The sequence below is a fragment of the Tachysurus vachellii genome, chromosome 11 (genome assembly GCF_030014155.1).
Source record: "Tachysurus vachellii isolate PV-2020 chromosome 11, HZAU_Pvac_v1, whole genome shotgun sequence".
Classification (NCBI taxonomy): Eukaryota; Metazoa; Chordata; class Actinopteri; order Siluriformes; family Bagridae; genus Tachysurus; species Tachysurus vachellii.
The window spans coordinates 4,302,501-4,322,500 of NC_083470.1; the positions used below are offsets into that span (position 1 = coordinate 4,302,501).

General features: G+C 38.0%; 3 protein-coding genes across 4 annotated transcripts in view; all 3 read left to right on the plus strand.

The window, feature by feature from the left end:
• Positions 1-4,422, plus strand: part of otud5a (OTU deubiquitinase 5a) — a 35,346-nt gene extending 30,924 nt beyond the window's left edge. Inside the window, exons 6-9 of the mRNA XM_060882481.1 lie at positions 1,407-1,592; positions 2,315-2,522; positions 2,950-3,066; positions 3,869-4,422. Of these exons, the coding sequence (XP_060738464.1) occupies positions 1,407-1,592; positions 2,315-2,522; positions 2,950-3,066; positions 3,869-3,990 (633 nt within the window). The 3' untranslated portion in view covers positions 3,991-4,422. The remainder of the gene's footprint in view (positions 1-1,406; positions 1,593-2,314; positions 2,523-2,949; positions 3,067-3,868) is intronic.
• A 115-nt stretch (positions 4,423-4,537) lies between these two features.
• On the plus strand, positions 4,538-10,205 carry pim2 (Pim-2 proto-oncogene, serine/threonine kinase). Its single transcript, XM_060882482.1, has 7 exons — positions 4,538-5,844; positions 6,926-7,032; positions 7,289-7,339; positions 7,985-8,190; positions 8,286-8,455; positions 8,589-8,765; positions 8,937-10,205. The coding sequence occupies exons 1-7, from the start codon at positions 5,781-5,783 to the stop codon at positions 9,083-9,085; spliced, it is 924 nt and encodes a 307-aa protein (XP_060738465.1). The 5' UTR covers positions 4,538-5,780; the 3' UTR covers positions 9,086-10,205.
• Positions 10,206-13,722: 3,517 nt separating this feature from the next.
• Positions 13,723-20,000, plus strand: part of slc35a2 (solute carrier family 35 member 2) — a 16,919-nt gene continuing 10,641 nt past the window's right edge. For both annotated transcript variants that reach the window (XM_060881010.1, XM_060881009.1), the window contains exons 1-2: positions 13,723-14,012; positions 16,698-16,880. In XM_060881010.1, coding sequence (XP_060736993.1) covers positions 13,952-14,012; positions 16,698-16,880 — 244 coding nt within the window. In that variant the 5' untranslated portion in view covers positions 13,723-13,951. The remainder of the gene's footprint in view (positions 14,013-16,697; positions 16,881-20,000) is intronic.

The following is a 20,000-nucleotide window of genomic DNA, read 5'->3' on the forward strand; positions in this document are numbered from 1 at the left end:
CGATCTCATTTACACATGTGCACAGCGTGTGTGTTGTTCCAGAGAGGCAGTGTTACAAATCCTAACAAACATTACCTGTAGAAAAAGTGATTTGTTTGTGTGCCGACGTTGAGGCTTTCAGTAGTTCAGCCACAATGGTGCGTGCACGTTTGTGTTTTTGCGTGTGTGCATGTGCATATGTGGGGGTGTGTTTTTCCTTGCATGCATGCTTGTGGGTGGGTGTGCGTGTGCATGGGTGCGCACGCTTGTGTGTGCGTGCGTGCTTGTGATTGCTGGCTTGGCTGCACAGAGGCACGATGGTGAGGGAACACATGCCATGACACACTTGGCTTTGAGACAGAGTGCTCACACGAGCTGACCACATGCTGTCTAGCAATCGAGACGCTCTTCAAGACAAAGGCAGAGTGACTGAAAGTGCATTTCGGTGCTGAAATCAGGGCTCAGGATCAAACCCGTGCTCTTCATGTTGTCACTGATCTGTCTTAAGGAAAGTTCACCGGTGGAGTGAACATTATATCAAACTCTCTGTCTGCCTCCTAACTGCATTATCTGCAGCCTCCTCTGAGTTCTTCTTATGTTTAGTCCTCATTATTAATCAGTCATGTACATTCTTTTTTTTTTTTTTTTTTTTTTTAAATCATCCAAAAAAAAAAGCTTTCTGATGTGTCTGTAACCACCATCCAGCTGAGTTCTCAAATCTGATTGGTCAGATCTGACCTTCTTTTAAGCTATATTGCAGATGACAGCGTAGTGGAGCATTAACTAGTAATAACGGCTAATTCACAGGGATGGCGGATTTAAGCTCAACAGATAAAAGAAACCCTGTGAAACCACTGATATGCTAACGATTTCTATGAGATTTTTAGAAGTTGTCTTCAGTGTAATAGTTCGAGGTAAAGGGAAATAGGACGACTGTATTTATGTCCGCATAGAGCTGTATAAGTTCTGAGAGATATAGTGGAGCAAGGTTATGAATAGCTAGGAGAAATTAGATTTCACAGAAAAAGAATGTCGTTCTTTGCGATATGTTGTAGTATAAGTGGAATAAAGTAGCGTCAGAGAGGGCTGCTATGCCACCACATTTTAGTGGGACTTTAGTGCTATACTATCAAAAAATCACCCAAATACCAAACCGCATATTTGGAATCGGACATTTAGGCGATACGATAAAAATATCAAATCACGATTTTCCAGAAATTTCTGTAATACACAATATACGCAAGATATTATTTTAAAAACGCAATTTTGTAATTAGATATGCTATCATGATACACTTATCAATGTTATGCCATCACAGTTATTTAAATAACATACTAATAGTATTTCTTTTTTTTGTGTACTAATATATACTGTACTATACTACATAGAAATACTAATAGTTTGACGCTGGCTCTTCTCCCGGACAGTACGCGGATCAGTCTCTGATGAAGAACGCTATCAAGACGTCGGAGGAGTCGTGGATCGAGCAGCAGATGCTGGAGGACAAAAAGAGGGCCACTGATTGGGAGGCTACTAATGAGGCCATCGAGGAGCAGGTGGCCCGCGAGTCGTACCTGCAGTGGCTCCGGGATCAGGAGAAACAGGCACGGCAGGTGAGCAGGGGGGTGGAAACAAAGAGTAAGCCTCTGGTCATGCTAAAAAAAAAACCTTCCAGTCAGCCAAAACCTCTTAATTACGAATAGTAGACAGGTAATGCAACCAGCCTCTGGCTGCCCTTCCAGACGTATTCAACATCAGTGGAAATATTTCAGGTTTCACTTTGAGGTTTTTGTTAACGCTTTGTAAAGTAAGCTGAAGCACTTGAGTTAAAAATGTGAGGGGCAGAACACTCAAGTGTCTGCTTTTCGTAAGATTACATGCCATTTCACAGAAGAGTACATTGCAGGGTTTGTGCAGACATCACAAGGTGTTTTTGCATCTACGTTTTCTCACTTTGGCCACTGCTGAACTGTTTAGGTTTCAAAGAAACGCTGGCTCTTCATGTAAAAGGCGAAAAGTACGAAAGCGAAAGTACGAACGTTTTTAAAGAAAAAGATTCAGGCGGGAATTTTTACTTTGACCCCCCACCCCACTTCCATTATTTAATTAAGGTGCAGATTTGCTCGTGCAAAGTGCTGTTGGAATCGTAAAGACTGTTCTGGGATTATCCCAAGACTCTGACTATGAACATACTGAACATCCTTTCAACTCCCTTTGTGCTGTTTGCCTTGTGTACTGTAAAAATCTATAATTATAGAAGTTGAAGATTTCCGTTTTGAGTCTGAAATGTCCTCATCACTATAAAATGTTCTCTTCACCGCTGTCTCTGCCTCAGCCACGTAAAGCCAGCGCCACATGTAGCTCCGCCACGGCTGCAGCCTCCAGCGGACTGGAAGAGTGGAGCGCACGGTCCCCACGGCACCGGAGCTCCGCCCCTTCTCCCGAGAACCCAGACCTGGCACACTCGGACCCGGCGCCCAAGCCTCCCTCCCCGGCCGGAGCGGCTCTCGCGCTGTCCAAACCCCCCTCACCGTGCGCTCCTGGTACGTCATGCTCCATTACACCACCACTACACACTCATGTTCTGCTTGTACACTGCTCTGTGTGTTCTTCACTCCATGTACCGAAGCGGCAATTTCACGTTAATGGTTTTCTTTTTGAAACCCACTGACGTGTTTTGGCTTTCCATGTGCAAAATAAACTGTGTAAAAGTTGACCCACAAGTACAGCGAGTGAAGAACTGGTTATTTGTTGTGCAAAACAAATGTAAATGCTCATGAGTAGGGTTTCCCAGTGCTGGAGTATATCCTGAGTGTTTTCCAGTGCTTTAGCTCACCTTAATTACCTGCACGGGAAACAAACAAGGCCACGAAGCTGAAATGTGCCAAGAATTTCACCATGATCAAAAAAGCATAATCAGGTGTGTGTGTGCGTTTGTGTAATATGTGGTGTTTTTGTTGTATTGTGCAGGTCCAAGTAACCAAGCCTGTGTTGGAGCAGACAGACCCACCTCATCATCTCTGGTGTCTCTGTATCCCGCACTGGGCTATCGTGCAATCATGCAGGACATGTCACCAACAGCTTTTGGTAAAAATAAATCTCATACGATGGGGATTAAAAATACACAGATTCTATTCTAGTCAATTATACAGAAGGGAACAGTTAGCAGGATAACATTTCCATAATGCTGATGGAGTCATTTGGGTTTGGTTTGGTTTGGTTTTTGTTTTATTACTTGGATGAGGTTCATGACTAATGTTCTTCCTGATGGCCATCGAAGCGTATTCTGTGTTGCAAAATGACTTCGCTTCATCTGCAAAACATTTGTGCAACACTCATGAACACGCAAGTGACTGCAGATCTAAACACATTCCCCACATTTTTCATCCAGTTATCTATCCTATGAGCTTCATTTGCATACTGAAACTTGATCGTATCTCAAGTTTTATGACACATTAATACTTGCCTGTAATATTAGGTTAGGTTGATTCTAACTCAATTTTTTTTTTTTTTGAAGATAAAGCCTTGATCTGCTGCTGTGTCAGTTTTCACACCTGACAATTCAAAAGTACTTCCCCCAAAATGATAAAATGATTGTTTTTATAGATTTAGTGCATTTTTCTTTTCTTTTCTTTTTTTTTTAGTACAGGTGGGTGTATGTGGGTGCAAAAAGCGAACTAAAAGTGTGAAAAGGAAAATGATTAATGATAACCGATTTACCTCATATGAATTTTTGTGACTTCACTCAGCTATGGATCTTAGCAGGAAACTATACAAAGCTAGCTGTCAACAGAAATATTGGTTTGTGTGTGGGAAAGCTGTGAAACCCACAAGACTTTTTTTTCGCTGTCAGTTTTTTTTTGGTAACATGTTTTTCTTTTTGTTAAAGGTCTGACTGATTGGGAAGATGACGAAATCTTGGCCTCGGTCCTGGCCGTATCACAACAGGAGTACTTCGACAGCATGAAGAAAAGCGCCATGCATAGAGAACCGTCTCCAGACAGCAGTTGATAAAGGGAAGAAGGCGGTCTAATAGCCCTCTCGCGGTACAGGAGAAGGCACAAAACCTGGGATCAATCAAACGTCATCCTGTCCATCATAGAAATCCCAATTCCCTTTCACTCTCCCATCATGTCCTGATCACTATCATCTATCAGTAATAATGACCGTCACTGTAAAACTTCCCATCACCATTACCTTACTTTCTTTTGCCACTAATGCCAAGATTGGACTTCTTTATTAGGTGCATGTTTAAACCAACATAACTGATCTCATAGAAAAAAAATGAGGAAAAAAAAAATCTATAAAAATGTCACACTCTATCATCTTAATACCTGATTAATATAAGCTTGTTGTATTTTATTTTCTTGTTTGGAATGGAAAAAAAAGCTCTTTTTTTTCTTGGAATAAAAAAAGGAGAAGTTTCTGAAGAAAATGACCTTATCTCTGTTGGTGTGGCTTCGCTCTTCTCTTTATATCTTTAAATAAGTTACGTCTTGTTTACGGAGCCAGTGGTCATTTGGTGCAGTTTTGGCAGGTAAGTAAGGCAAACCGAACAGACCCAGACACAGGCACTCAAGTTATTATTTATCATTTATAAAGCAACTATATGAAAGCAGAGGCTTTCTTGCACTACAGAAGGAGGAAAGCGGACAATTTCATTGAGCTTTGAGTGTGTGCACTATTAGAAAATGGCTTCTCGGGGGTTCTTCAGATAGTTAAGTGGGTTTTTTTTTTTGTTAATTTTAGTGTGTTAGATGAACTGGTGCCAAAAAAAAATACAGCCATTAACTGAACATGCTCATGTTCCCGGTACATAAATGGGGTTAATGGACTTGTATAACATTAAAAAAAAAAAACAAGGTAAGGTTACATGGCTGATTAGGGTGGAAAGTGAAGATGGGGAACTCTGTGGCCAGTTTTGGTAAATTAAACCACAGACCTAGATTCTTAGTAATTGCCAGTGGTACAAGGGTTCCTTATGGCGTATATAAAATGGTAAAAAGAAGGGAAAAAAAAGATAGACATTAATATAAACATTAGCATAAAAGAATATAAACATTATCATAAGCGATCTGATAAAATACCATTCAGCTGAGATATTGCACATGTGAAGAGTAAAGGAAGAATAAAAGTTAAGCTGAAATAATATGGAAGTATTGCACATTGTCTTCTGTACAGATTTGTGTTTGGAAATATAAATAAATAAAATAAAGGTAGAAGTGAAATGGGAAAGTGGTTAGGAATAATTGTAATAGTCTCAATCAACGTTTCGTTTTAATTGTAACTTTCACTAAAGGGTTATTTTAGCACGAATGGACATCATAACCTACATTTATTTTATTACGTTAATTAAAAAACGCGTTGTTTTTTGTTTTTTTTTGTTTTGTTTTGTTTTTGCTCAACGGTCGCATTTTGCGCGGGAATTAACCGCTCGTTCCCCCCTGTTTTAAATTCGATTCCTCCAAAAGCTCATTAATATTCAAATGTTTCAAAAAAAAAAAAAAAAAGTGCCGACGTCTGATTGGTGTTCGAGTCAAAACACTGCCGACGAGAACGACGTCATTGGACAGAGCGTGTGGAGTGGGGGCGTGGCTATAAACGTAAACACAAACTTATTAAAACAACAACAAAGCCCGACGATACGCACACGTACGCAGCCTGACTGACGCAGTAGGAGCTGTGCTGAGGAACCAGAGTATAGAGGAGGTTTAAACATGGATATTCAGTCCTGAGAGGTTTATAACTGACTCCTCTGCTTTTTGCTGTTTGACTTTTTTAATCATTACTCGGTGAAAAACATGTTGGATAAACGTGTCGTGGATTCACGTCGAGACCAAGCAGAAGACGTGAGAGGAAAATCCGGTAAGAGCATAAAGTTTATTCCTGTAAAGACTTTTTTTTTTTTTTTTTTATTAGTAAACAACACAAACAACTGTTTGGTAAAACAACCAAACCACACGAGTTGTTCATTTGGTGCTTGTTTTAAAGTGATAAGGTTTTTAATTCACTTCAGTGCAATTAAAATTGTATTTATTTATATTTATTTATGTTTACACTTGACATGGTTTCAGAGCAGCTTTACAGAACATAAACGTTGTTATACCAAAATTTTATTATAAAGAATAATATAAAGATTATTATTATTATTATTATTATTATTATTATTATTATTATTATATATATTTAAATGTGTTTGTATTTAACATTTAAATTTATTTAAAGTCACCGCAGACTTGCTCATTAGGGATAAATACAAACATATTTAAATATATATCTAATATTCATCTTTATATTAGATATTTAAATACAAACACATTTAAATATCTAATATTCATCTTTATATTAGATATATTTAAATACAAACACATTTAAATATCTAATATTCATCTTTATATTAGATATATTTAAATACAAACACATTTAAATATATCTAGTATAAAGATTAATATTAGATATATATTTAAATGTGTTTGTATTTATCCCCAATGAGCAAGTCTGAGGTGACTCAGGTGACTGTAGGGAGGAAAAACTCCTTTTAATGGTGAAAGAAGGAACCTTGAGAGGAACCAGACTCAAAGTGGAACCTCATCCTCATATGAGCGACACCGGAGGGTGATTATAAATATACAGTCTGATCGATGTTATATCGATGAGGAGGTTGTTGTCCTCAAAGACCACATGGAGTTCACATCTCCTCTTTAGTATTGCAGAGACTAACTGGAGCTCTCAAGAACCTCACATGGTTGGTCTCGTCTCAGTGGAGGTCCAAAACCTTCATGGCACTGAAGACAATCTGAGCAGTGGAGAGGAATTAACGTAGCTGCTGGTCATAATATTAACAAGCACTTGATGATCGTGTGAATTTGGTGCTGCTGATGGTGTATCGTGGTGCTCTAAACAGAAGAAGACTAAATGTCTAAAAGTCATTGTTTGTGCTTTTCAGTTTCGACTAAGGAGTGTTTTGAGAAGCAGTACAAGTTAGGAGCTCTGCTGGGAAGCGGTGGGTTCGGCTCTGTGTTCTCAGGACAGAGAATCTCTGATGGTTTACAGGTAATGATGAGTTTTGTTTTGTTTTTTTTTTTTACAGCTTTTTAAGACTAAAAGTCCCATAGAGTAAATTTTAGAGTCTATAATTTAGAGAAATTGTGAGCTGGTTTAGATTAGTATTAGACTTTTAAAAGTAGTAGACTTTTATTTTATACTTGTGTTATACATTGAAGTATAAGAAGTATATTTGCATTTTATTTTAAAATGATATTGTGTGTGTGTTGTGCTAAATTATATTTTGATTTGTTTTATATTTCAGGTCGCTATCAAACAAGTGTGTCATGATAGAGTGCAGCAGTGGGCAGGACTGGTGAGTTAAAAACGCTGTTTATCTTTTATATACAACTCCATGCGCTTATAATGTGGTAGTTTATTGATCTCGAGGTGTTTTGATCAGTTGGAAGTAAATGAACATGCGTCAGAATTTTGGCGCCCTCTGCTGGACGATTGGTGATGACGTAGTGCGTCGTGACGTTCATGGGTTTTTTTTTGTTTTGGTTTGGTTTTTTTTTTTGTTTTTTTTTCTCAAAACATTCCAGAGAGGAACCGGAAGCGAAACTATTTTCCCTACATGCCAAATAAAAGAAAGAAAGAAAAGAGAAAAAAAAAAACACGAACTGATGTTTAACAGGAAGAACCTGATTGAGTTGGTACATTGTGTTGGTCAAATTGGGAATCTTTTGTCACGTGGGTGAAATTCAGCGATGAGTCACAAACTCACAACTCTGTTTATTATTAGTTATTTTTATTTACTTTCACATTTATGGCATTCGGCAAACCTCCTCATCCTGAGTGAAGTACAAAAGTGCTTTGAAGTCTCTATGAAGTCATTTAAAGTCTTTAATGATTTCATGTCTGTCATGTAACAAAGCCAAATCGTCCCTTTTTATGAAGTTATAACCGGCATATAGACTACAAGCTTATCCTCATCTCTTGTGTGTTTGTGTGTTTTTAGGCTGGTGAATCGAATCCGGTCCCCATGGAAGTGGCGCTCCTGCTGCAGCTCGGGGGTTCGGGTCACCCCGGCATCATCCGCATGCTCGATTGGTTCGAGGTTCCTGATCGGGGTTTTTTTATCGTGTTCGAGAGACCACAGCCGTGCCAGGACCTGTTCGACTTCATCACCGAACGTGGCGCCATAGATGAACCACTTGCACGAAGGTACAGCCTAAAAAACCATAACTGGCTATTTAACACGAACGAATTCTTATTAAAGTGAAATCGTTAAGACTGAAGAAACCGTTTCTCTTTGTCAGGTTTTTAAAGCAGGTGGTTGAAGCGGTTCAGTTTTGCCACTCGAGAGGAATCGTCCATCGAGACATCAAAGACGAGAACATTCTAGTGGACACGCGTACCGGAGATGTCAAGATCATCGACTTTGGATCTGGGGCTCTTTTGAAGGACACGGCCTACACAGACTTTGAAGGTAAGACTGGTGATCAACCATGAATAAGGCTCCTTGTCCAAACCTAGCAACAATTAATCAAACCGACTGCTCGTGTTGATCTTTGTATGTTTCCTGATGTGTTCCTAATGGCCTGTTTCTTTCTTCCTGTTAGGAACCAGAGTTTACAGCCCACCTGAATGGATCCTGCATCAACGCTACGAAGCACTTCCGCTCACCGTCTGGTCTCTGGGCGTCCTGCTGTTTGACATGGTTTGTGGAGACATTCCCTTTGAGAGAGACAGAGACATTGTCCAGGCTACGCCCGGTTTCACTAAGCGTGTTTCTAAAGGTGAGTTCCTGTGTGTCCAGTATTTCTGGTAGAGTAACAGCTGTTCAGTTATGGAACGCGTGTGTCGCTCTACAAAGAGCAGCATGAATGAGACGAGAGTCTATCTGAGAAATGACTCATTTTGGTTTGTAGAGTAAAACAATTGTTCATTTTCTTTTCATTCTCTTGCAGAATGTCATACTCTCATTCGCTGGTGCCTCTCATACCGCCCAGAGGATCGTCCAAGCCTAGAGCAGATTTTGCTCCATCCCTGGATGATGGAGAGCACAGAAGACATCGGGGACCTGCAGGATGTCAGCAACATCACACCGAGCCTTTAATTTACAAACAATTTCTAGACTAATTTCAGAGGACTGTTGAAACTTCAAACCCGCAGTTTGACGATACACTGGATTACATCACACATAACACTGGCCTCTCAACACCTCCGTATTTATCACGCTGTTTTCTTTGATGGAAACGTTCTCCGGCATTGCGTCATCCCAAAGCACACTGTCTCCCTGTCGGCGTCTCGATTCGATGCGACGCACAACTGTTGCTCTGCCTGGTTTATTTATTTACCTATTTATTAACTCGGACACGTTATTATTAGGTATTTATATTCTGTACTCGAGGGATGAAGTTTCAGAAGCAGCTTTGGACTTTCAGCCATCGTTGACCGATACCATGTTCCTGCCTGGTTCTACAGGCTCTTTGTATATAGTATTGTTTCCTCATTTTAAGAGGAGGTTTTTGTATCACGCCCCACTGAGGATTCGGATACAACAGCGACTGTCAGCGACGTGAACGGGTTTCGATCCAGCAACCGTTCATGTCTGCATTCACTAAACGTCCTACAGTGGATTTGTTTTTGTTTTTTAAACCAACGTGCCTTTTACTTTCGTTATCTGTGTTTGTGACCGTGGTCTAAAATGAAACAACATTCAAGAATGTAAGCTGCCTAAAAGGTGCTGAACTGTTCATGTGTCAAAACAGAATGAATGTTGTTCCTCACTGAGAAACAGTGCGTTTACTTAGAAAGCCAAAGAGATCTAAATAGCACAAGTATGCAGGTTTTTTTTATTTTTTTTGTTGTTTTTTTTTTGTTTTAAATCTGACTAATTGTATTCTTGTTTAAAATACAGGACCAATTGTCAATTCAAAATGTTACAATGGGATATTTTGTAGTGTAAAACCAAATAAGAATGTATTTGTATTTGTTCTTATACTATTTAAATTGAATCTGGATTTGTTTTGTTTGTATGTTTTTTTTTGTTTTTTTTTTTGTGGAAAAATATCCAAAGGCATGTTTTATTAAATATAACAATCGAAATCCTTGCTGGTTTGCTCGGGTTTGCACGACAAATGTTCTGTAAATACTTGTGTATTGAATTTTGTCATTTTTGTGGCAGCAGTCACATCGGCATATTTAATTTAAATTAAACAAAAACACACTCATAATTTCATGTCTCTGTGTCATGTTTGATCTGTAAATGAAACCGGGAGGTAAAACGCATAGGGGGTGTGCAGTTATAGGAAAACAATCCACAATGAAGTGCTGTGACTGTTTTATTCTCTTATACCACAGCGATTATCTAACAAGTACAATCTTTAGATTATTATCTCCTTCCATCACTCATGTTATAATATCATAGCAGCTATAAACAGTCCTTCCTACACAAGACACTTTCTGCACTGACACTTACATGACACTAATAAACATCTTACAGAAAGCGTCACCATATCAACCATTAAACGTTTTGTAGCTCCGTTTATCTATTCATTATTAGCCATTTATTTTTGCCAAGCATCCATCACAAACATCCCTGTCAGTGAGCTGTTACCATAGAAACAAGAAGACATTCATAAAATAACTCAGTCCTGATGGACCTGTGGGACTTTTTCTCTTCAGACCAGAGCTTGTTCTTCAGGTGTTCAGCAGCTCCGCCCTAAAAGCTTGCAACCGTCAATGTCTTAAGTGTTTAATAAGCGCTTTGTGTTTTGTTCGTCTATTATCTTCTTGTTAACGTCGTAGCAGCTTCACATGCTGTCATTACACAACTAAACTATTGTTTATTTATGTCTCTCTTAAGTCTTTTTTATTGCAAACAAACATAAGGCAAATAATAATACAGAATCCCATTTTGGTTTTGCATGAAAAAGGAGTAAAGTAAAAGAATTACAACAACAACAAGAACAATAATAATAATAATAATAATAATAATAATAGTAGAAAGGAAGTAGAAAGAAAAAGAAAAAACAACCCCCCATAATAAAAATAACAACAACAATAATAAGAAGAAGAAGAAGAAGAAGAAGAAGAAGAAGAAGAAGAATAATAATCAAATCAAAGTTTATTTATAGAGCACCTTTTAAAAACAGCAGGTGTTCACCAAAGTGCTGTACAAACAATATAAAATAAACAATAGAACTAAAAAGCATAAAATAATAATAATAAAATAAATAAATAAAAACTAAATAAAAGACTAATAAAAATGCAATAAATACAGTAATAATTAGTAGCACACACTTAAAAAGAACTCCTAACAGGTAAATCTCATACTGCGTTGTATGCTGCCCCATACAAATATGTTTTTAAATGTGATTTAAAAACAGCCAGTGAAGGCGCCCGCCTAATGTACAAGGGCAAATTATTCCAGAGTTTGGGGGCCGCTACTGCAAAGGCACGGTCACCTCTGCTCTTTAATTTTGCATTGTGGGATACTAAAAGCAGTTGCCCAGCAGACCTAAGTGCTCTGGATGGAACATATGGCTTTAATAGATCTGAGAGATATTTAGGACCAATGTTATTTAATGATTTAAAAACTAAAAGTAAAATCTTGAAGTCAATTCTAAAATTAACGGGCAACCAATGAAGGGAAGCCAATATAGGTGTAATGTGTTCTCGTTTGCGTGTCCCCGTTAATAAACGTGCAGCTGTGTTTTGTACCCTCTGCAAACGTGTTAGAGACGCCTCACCAATGCCTACTGTACATAGAGACTATTACAATAGTCCAGACGAGATGATATAAAAGCATGGATGACCCTCTCAAAATCAGTAAAAGATACAAATGACTTGACTTTAGATAATTGCCTTAACTGATAAAAACACGATTTAACTACCAAATTAATCTGTTTTTCTAGTTTAAAGTCACCGTCCATTAAAACCCCCAGGTTTTTAACAACAGGCTTCACAAATGACTTTAAGTCACCCAGATCTACATCAGGAGTATTAATAGTACCACCTGGTCGAAATAAAATGATTTCAGTTTTATCTTCATTGCACTTTAAGAAGTTGGAGGCCATCCAGGCTTTAATATCTTCAAGACATCTCAGCAAAGGTGCCACAGAGTTTGCATCCTTACGTTTCAAAGGCAGATAGAGTTGCAAGTCATCTGCATAGCAGTGAAATGAGATGCCATGTTTCCTAAAAATCAACCCTAAAGGTAATATATATATATATAAAGAAAAAAAAAATCCAAGAATGGAACCATGAGGGACTCCAAATACAAGAGATGCAGTAGAAGATACAAATTCCCCAAGACGTACAAAGAAAGTTCTTTCAACTTTAATAATATAATATTATAATAATATACTATAATAATAACAATAACAATAATAATCATCATAATAATAACAACAATAATAATCATGATCATAACAATAACAACAACAACAATAATAATAATAATAATAATAATAATAATAATAATAATTAACCAGTGATAAACTATGACCTTTAAGCTGCAGTGATTTAAAGAAACACAATCTTATTACAAACACACTGTATTGAGACTGTAATCAACGCCAAAACACTTCCTCACCACATCATATCTGATCATTTTTTACTGTTTTACAGGCTGATTTAAATATTCAAAGGACTCCAATGAATGAACCATTATCCACAAACCATGAATTAGACTGATGCCATTAAAATGATGAACAATGCCTCCACCTAGAGTTAATTAAGTGAGAGATTCCAGAAGACTTTTCAGTGTCGAGTCAGTTAAATGATTGATTGAGTATCAATCAATATCACAGATACTGAGTAGACCAGTAGAACATTTTTTTTTTAAAGTAATGAGCAAAACAATGAATGAATGAAGAATGAATGAATGAATGAATGAACTGCACCCTTCCTTGTCACCTGGGTGGTAGACACAGGGGTAAAACTGGAAAGGTGGATATAGTGCTAATGTAGTTAATTTCCTGGGTTTCTGATCAGAATACTGGAGTTTCAAGTCCATGCACTTCTGAGCTGCCACTGTTGGGTCCTTGAGCAAGTCCCTTAACCCCAATTTGATCCAGGTTTGCTGTACACTGTGAACTTTCTTTCTGTTCTCAACCTTCCAAGCTGAGATATGTGAAAAAAATTATTTATAGGTGACTAATAATAAAAACAATAACATTAACAATTAGGATAATAAAACAACAATAAATAAATACATAAATAAATAAATAAATAAAATAACAAAACAAACAAACAAACAAATAATTAAATAAAATGAAATAAAATAAAAGAAAAAATAAAAATAAAGAAAGAAATAATAAAGAAAGAAATAAATAATAATCATCATCCTAATCGTTATTATTACTGACGTCATTTAATAGCAATAATAATAATAATAATAATAATAATAACAATCATATTAACAAAAATATTAATTGTTATCATCATCATCATCATCATCAGTATTATTATTATTATTATCATTATTATTATTGACATCATTTAGTAATAATAATAAAAACAATAACAATAATACTAATTATCATTATTGTTATTATTAGTGTTGTTATTATTCTTATTATTTTTATTATTGACGTCATATAGTAATAATAATAAAAACAATAACGATAATATTAATTGCTATTATCGTTATTATTAATAGAGTGTTCCTCTCCGCGCCGCTTGGTGGCGGTAATGCTTCATAAAGTTGTTTGACCAAACCTCGTATCAACCACCAACGAAGAAGAAAGAAGCTGCCGTAGACGTCGACGCTTTCGAGAGAAATGCGAGTGTTTTTCTTTACAGTCTTCGTTTTTTTTAGTTCTGCGAAATGACACGGAACATTTAGATTCCTCCGAATGATGCCATGAACCCCCTGGGATTAAATTAGTGAGTTTGTGGCTAACGGTTGGAGCCTAAAAAGCCCCGTCAGGTCGTGTTAGTGTGACAGCGGTGGGGTTCAGACTTCAGTGCCAACATGGCAGCAGGTAACCAGAGTCCAGGTGAAGACAACACACCTTCACGCAGACAAGCTGATGGTAACGGAGCATTTTATTCCTTTATAAAGCTTTATAACGGCAATTCAAAGCGTTGTCCAGCTGCATTTCAGAACAAAAACACAAGTAAACATCTTCCTGGTTTTGGTGCTGATGTTCATAACAAACACTAAAATAGCAAACGGTTCTTTTCTGTAAATAACATGACAAAAAAACTTCTGTTTAATTCAATTCACATGTATTTATTTATTTATATCTAATTGTATTTATTTACACTTGACATTGTCTCAGAGCAGCTTTACAGAACATAAACATGGAACAAAATGTATATAATATAATATAGAATAATATAAAGATTAATATTAGATATATATTTAAATATGTTTGTATTTATCCCCAATGAGTAAGTCTGAGGTGACTCAGATGACTGTAGGGAGGAAAAGCTTCTTTTAATGGTGAAGGAAGGAACCTTGAGAGGAACCAGACTCAAAGTGGAACCTCATCCTCATATGGGTGACACTGGATGGTGTGATTATAAATATACAGTCTGATCGATGAGGAGGTTGTTGTCCTCAAAGACCACATGGAGTTCACATCTCCTCTTTAGTATAGCAGGGTCTAACTGGAGCTGGAACATCTCTAGATGTGTCAGGATCCTCACATGGTTGGTCTCGTCTCAGTGGAGGTCCGAAACCTTCATGGCACTGAAGACAATCTGAGCTGGTACAATTTCTGGATGCCTCGAAACAAAGTCTAGACATTTGTGTGATTTCTGCAGATGTTAAACTTATTACTGTAAAAGACATGATTAAAAAAAAATAGGATCAACATGTAAAGAAATATATTTCAATTCTTCTCAGATTTCCTTAATTTTCTCTCTGGATTCTATTCCCATCTGCCACGCAGTCCGTTTTTACCGTCACATTTTAGTTCAGTTGGAAAATAACACGTGTAATAAGTATCAGGAATCTGTGATAAATCTAAATTTAACCAGAAATTCCTGCTACACATCCGTGTCTTTCAAGTTGTGGGTTGGTTTTATCCTCAAGTGTTTGTTCTGGTTTTATTGTGTTTCTTGTATTTGTTCTTTTGTTCCTGATGTGTGGAGGGATTTTTTGTGTGGAGGGCTTACAGGTGAAAGAACCAGCTGTTCCGGGCTCTTGCTGGTTTCAGACTGATTTAAGATGGGAATTGTCTGTGAAATGATCGAAAAGAGCCTGACCTAAACACAGACAAGCTTCGTAGAACAAAAGGCAGTTTTCCGGATTTACCAGACTTAATCTGTTATTCAAAAAAAAACCTACATATTTTCCACTTTATTTTTTCTAGTAAGAAAAAAATGACTATACACATATATTGTAAAGTGAGGAATTGCAGCATGTGTTAAAATTGTTTAAGAAATGCTTATTGAAACCATGGAACGTTCTCCAGTTGCAATTGTAGAACATTTATAATGTTGATCACAGTTGCCCCTTTACCACCAAGGCAGTTTGAGTGCTGGTTCAGAGCCAGAGCCTAATTTAAAATCAGTTCTTTTTTTTTTTTTCGACACCCAAAGCACCGGCTCTGAACCAGGAAAAGTGGTTCTTAAGTAGAACCAACATGTTGCTGTTCTAGACTTAAGACTTCTGTGTAAAATCAAATGAAGCAGGTCAGACCGCCTTTAGCGGTAATTCTCTGAAACTCAGAGACCGTGTTAATGGCAGGTTTCTACTTCTTCTGAAACTTTTAATTGCTGACATATGGAATGTAAGAGGGAGAGTAAGTGAGTGTGTGGTGATGATTATTTCTGTAATCTTAGTTACTCACGTTATAACTTAAAAGTTACAGTTTCTCTCATTTCCTACCCCTGCAATCAGGCAATGGGATTAACTTCCTGGTGTTTTCTCTATTTCTCCAATGTACAGTTGTGTGCTTGCTGGGGACAAGGAGCTGCTGTGTGAATGTTCTGGGTGGAGTGCAGGACTGCCCAGAGTGTGTATAAAGACACTGTGTGTGTGTGTTGCCAGGGTGGAGTAAGCAAACATCCTTGTAAGTGAGGCAGTCATGACTAAACATGCATGCGCTTTAGTCCGGCAGATTTAGGATCAGTATTAACGTTTACGTTGAGACTATTTTCGGTGCTATGTGTAAATAGAATTTGTTTAATGAGTGAAAGGGTTGGTTAAAGCTTTTGTACTTGCCGAGGTCATATTTGTATAATATCTCAGGACTGTATGATTCAGACCTCTTCGGTTCACAGATTTATATTAATACTTTAATATGTTTTAATATTTACCATTTAACCACGCTGGTGTGGTTAGATTCTCAAATCTGATTGGCGGTTATTATTTCTTTATAACAGCATGACTAAAACGAAAATAAATCTCTGCTCTTACGTGTAGCGTTAGAGCGACAGCTCTGTAGGGACTTGTTCAGTATGACACCGAATACAGGGGGATGACTGATCAGAAGTTGATTGGAGCTCAAATCCCAGCTCTGCCAAGCGCCTGGGCCCTCGAGCAAGGCCCTTAACCCTCATCTGCTGACTGATATAAATGAAGTCGCTCTGATACGGACGTCTGCCAAATGGACGGAGGACTTCCGCTGGTTTCCATGGCGATGACGTTCATCAGCACGTGGTGCAGCTAGCAATCCAGATCAGATCTCGTGCCGCTAAAATGAAACATTTTGTGTAATCGTTGCCTGAAGGTTTAATCTCTTATCTGTTTTTTTTTTCCTCTACAGCTAACAGGAAGTTGAAGTACATCAGTTTGACCATTTTGGTGATCCAGAATGCCTCGCTCATCCTCAGCATCCGTTACGTGCGGACGTTGCCGGGTGACCGCTTCTTCACCACGTCCGCTGTGGTCATGGCTGAGGTCCTGAAGGTCTTCACCTGCCTCATCGTCATCCTGTTCCAGAAGAGAGGTGTGTCCTGGTCTTAGTTGTGTGTCACTGAAAAAGCCTGGAAATTCCAGGCGTGGGAAATTTTTGGGATGTTTGTTGGCAAACTGGTATAAAGGATCTAAACATCTAATTTTAGGCATTATGTATTCTCCAGTTTAAAAACTGAAACAACCCATAAGTAGGTGGCTTGGCTATGCTGTATTGCACCTGTGTGTGTGTGTGGGTGGGTGTGTGTGTGTGGGTGTGTGTGAGTGGATGCACAGGTGTGTTTGTGTGTGTGGATCTTGTGTGTGTGGATGCGCCGACGTGTTTGTGTGTGTGTGTGTGTGTGTGTGTATGCGCCGGCCGAGATTCTTGAATATAATTAGGAAACATTCCAGAATTTCGTTTCCTGATTTATATTTTAGAATCTTGACCATTATTTAAGATCTAAGAAATACAGCTTAATCTTTAGAGCAACGCACAAATAAAGTTAGTAAATTAGAAGAATTTGTTTAACTAATTATTTAACATCATAAATAAGTAGTTAAACCAGTTGTGCTAGTATACTAGATTATTATTATTATTTCTTTAAACAATGGCAGGGGAAGCAGAAAGCTTTGTATGGAGCCGTCCATAGATATCTATACACTAGATGTCGCATTGGGGTCCTAAAAATGCGTCAAAACCGCCGCCATCCGTGTACCTCAAATGCATGGACGATGAACGAAAGAAATCTAAAAACCAGACAGCAAGGGATTACATTACACAAGTGAGAATGTGTTTTATGATATTGAATGTTAGGAAATTAGATTTCTTGTTCCGTTGGTTTGTTTTAGTCCTTGGTTGACGACCGCAGCTAATCCATGTTAGTTACTCATTAGTTTTTGACAGTTAGGAAAACAGACAATGTTTGTAGATTCAGAAGCTCTTAATAAGGAAATTAAAAATTGACCCATGCTTTTTTGCTTAAAGATGAAGACCCAACTTTATGTATGTTCTGTAAGATTCCCTTAATCTGTTAAACATATTTTATTAGATTGTCCTGGACTTAACACAAGCAGAATGCTCTTTTATACAGTTACTTCACTTAAAGACATATTTAATGACATTATGCCTAAAAAGGTTTTGGATTTTTTTTTTTTATCGTATGTTAATTAAAATAAAAAAATTGTATAATATGACTTGCTGTTTATATTTGTTTTGTTTTTATTGCATTTATATGATATTTGTGTTTTTGTAATTGAATTTTGCCATGAAAATAACTTTTGATTGCTGACATGGCATTAAATAAAATAATCTTAATCTGAATCTGTTTGTAGATTCCCAAGTGATAAACAGAGACGAGTTGCAGTTGAAGCACTAAACACTTTTTTTTTTAAATGGTTAATTCAGCTGACAGTCCTGGAAGGATGTCACCAGTTAGTTTGGCAGTTCAGCCTCAAAGTCAAACTTTGGGGGGATTTTTTTTTGGTTTATGTGCCTTTAGTACATACGTATTTAATGTGGCCAAAGTATTGCGGGAAAAGAATAAATAAAAGATTGAACAGTCTTTGGCACCTCAACTATCTAACTTTCACATTATGTTCCTCTCAAATTTGTGATTTGCTTCCACATGCAAATTGCTTTGTGTATCATATTTAATAAACCAATACAATTTAAATGTTGGGGGGGCACGATTGTTTAGTGGTTAGCACGTTCGCCTCACACCTCCAGGGTCGGTGTTCGATTCTCGCCTCCGCCTTGTGTGTGTGGAGTTTGCATGTTCTCCCCGTGCCTCGGGGGTTTCCTCCGGGTACTCCGGTTTCCTCCCCCGGTCCAAAGACATGCATGGTAGGTTGATTGGCATCTCTGGAAAATTGTCCCTAGTGTGTGATTGCGTGAGTGAATGAGAGTGTGTGTGTGTGTGCCCTGCGATGGGTTGGCACTCCGTCCAGGGTGTATCCTGCCTTGATGCCCGATGACGCCTGAGATAGGCACAGGCTCCCCGTGACCCGAGGTAGTTCGGATAAGCGGTAGAAGATGAATGAATGAATGAATGAATTTAAATGTTTAAATGAACATGTATTGTCACACCATTGTAATAGTGTCACATGAAGTAGGCTATAAGGTAAGTAGTGATTGTTCATTTGAAGTTTACTCAAGTGGAAGAATGTAAGTAATAAACTTACACCTACTAGCACTATGCATTATATTGTGAAAAAGTAGATTATCTTAATATCAAAACCTTAAATTTTCTCTGGACTCAATGATAAATACATGTCTGACCTTTGGAACGAGCCAAAAAAAAACAAAACTAGAAATCGCATTCATGACGATTTATGGTGATTTTATTTCTTTGCCTACATTGACGCTAATGCATTAAGAGGAGGGGGTCCCCCGTACCAAGATGGCGGCTCAGTTGACGTATTCGCTCCAATGTACTGCCGTATGCAAGGAGACATCTAGTGTATATATCTATGGGAGCCGTCTAGTAGCAACAACGTAGCATGTAGCACATTAAACAAGTGCCAAGCGTCATCGTCAATGGACTCTGCCGCAGTGGAGACGTGTTCACTGGAGTGATTAATCACGCTTCTCACCTCCTCTGTCAGTCTGATGGGTGAGTTTGGGTGTGCAGGATTCCAATAGAACACAACATGTGGAATGCACCAGCAGCACAGGATGAACGCTCCGGGCTCTTACTCCAAACTTAACATCGCTAGAGGCTTTTACACAGTTTTATGCTTCCTGGTTTGAGACATCAGTCTGAGGAAGGATCTCTCTTCCAGCATGACCGACCGTAACCCTGGATACAAAGAGAGGAACGGCGTTTGCAAGCATGGATTTCTCATCCGGCGTCAGTGCCTGAACTTTAGAAATACCCTTTCAAGGTATTTCAAGGGCCACAAATTTCCACAGACACACAAGATCTAACAATTTGTAGAAAGTCTTCCCAGAAGACTGGAGGCTGTTCTAGCTGTAAAGGGAGAACTTGCACACACATGGTGTTGAGATAAGACGTCCAACAAGCTCATGTTGTGTGTATGCTTACATCTGTTCAGCTCGAATTTGGATCGTTCTCAAGAATTTTTTGTTAACTTGTATAAAACTGAAATAAAGGCTCCAAGTTGGTATAGTCCAGCTATCGTCCTCGCCTCGCCACACAGCACTTGATTACTG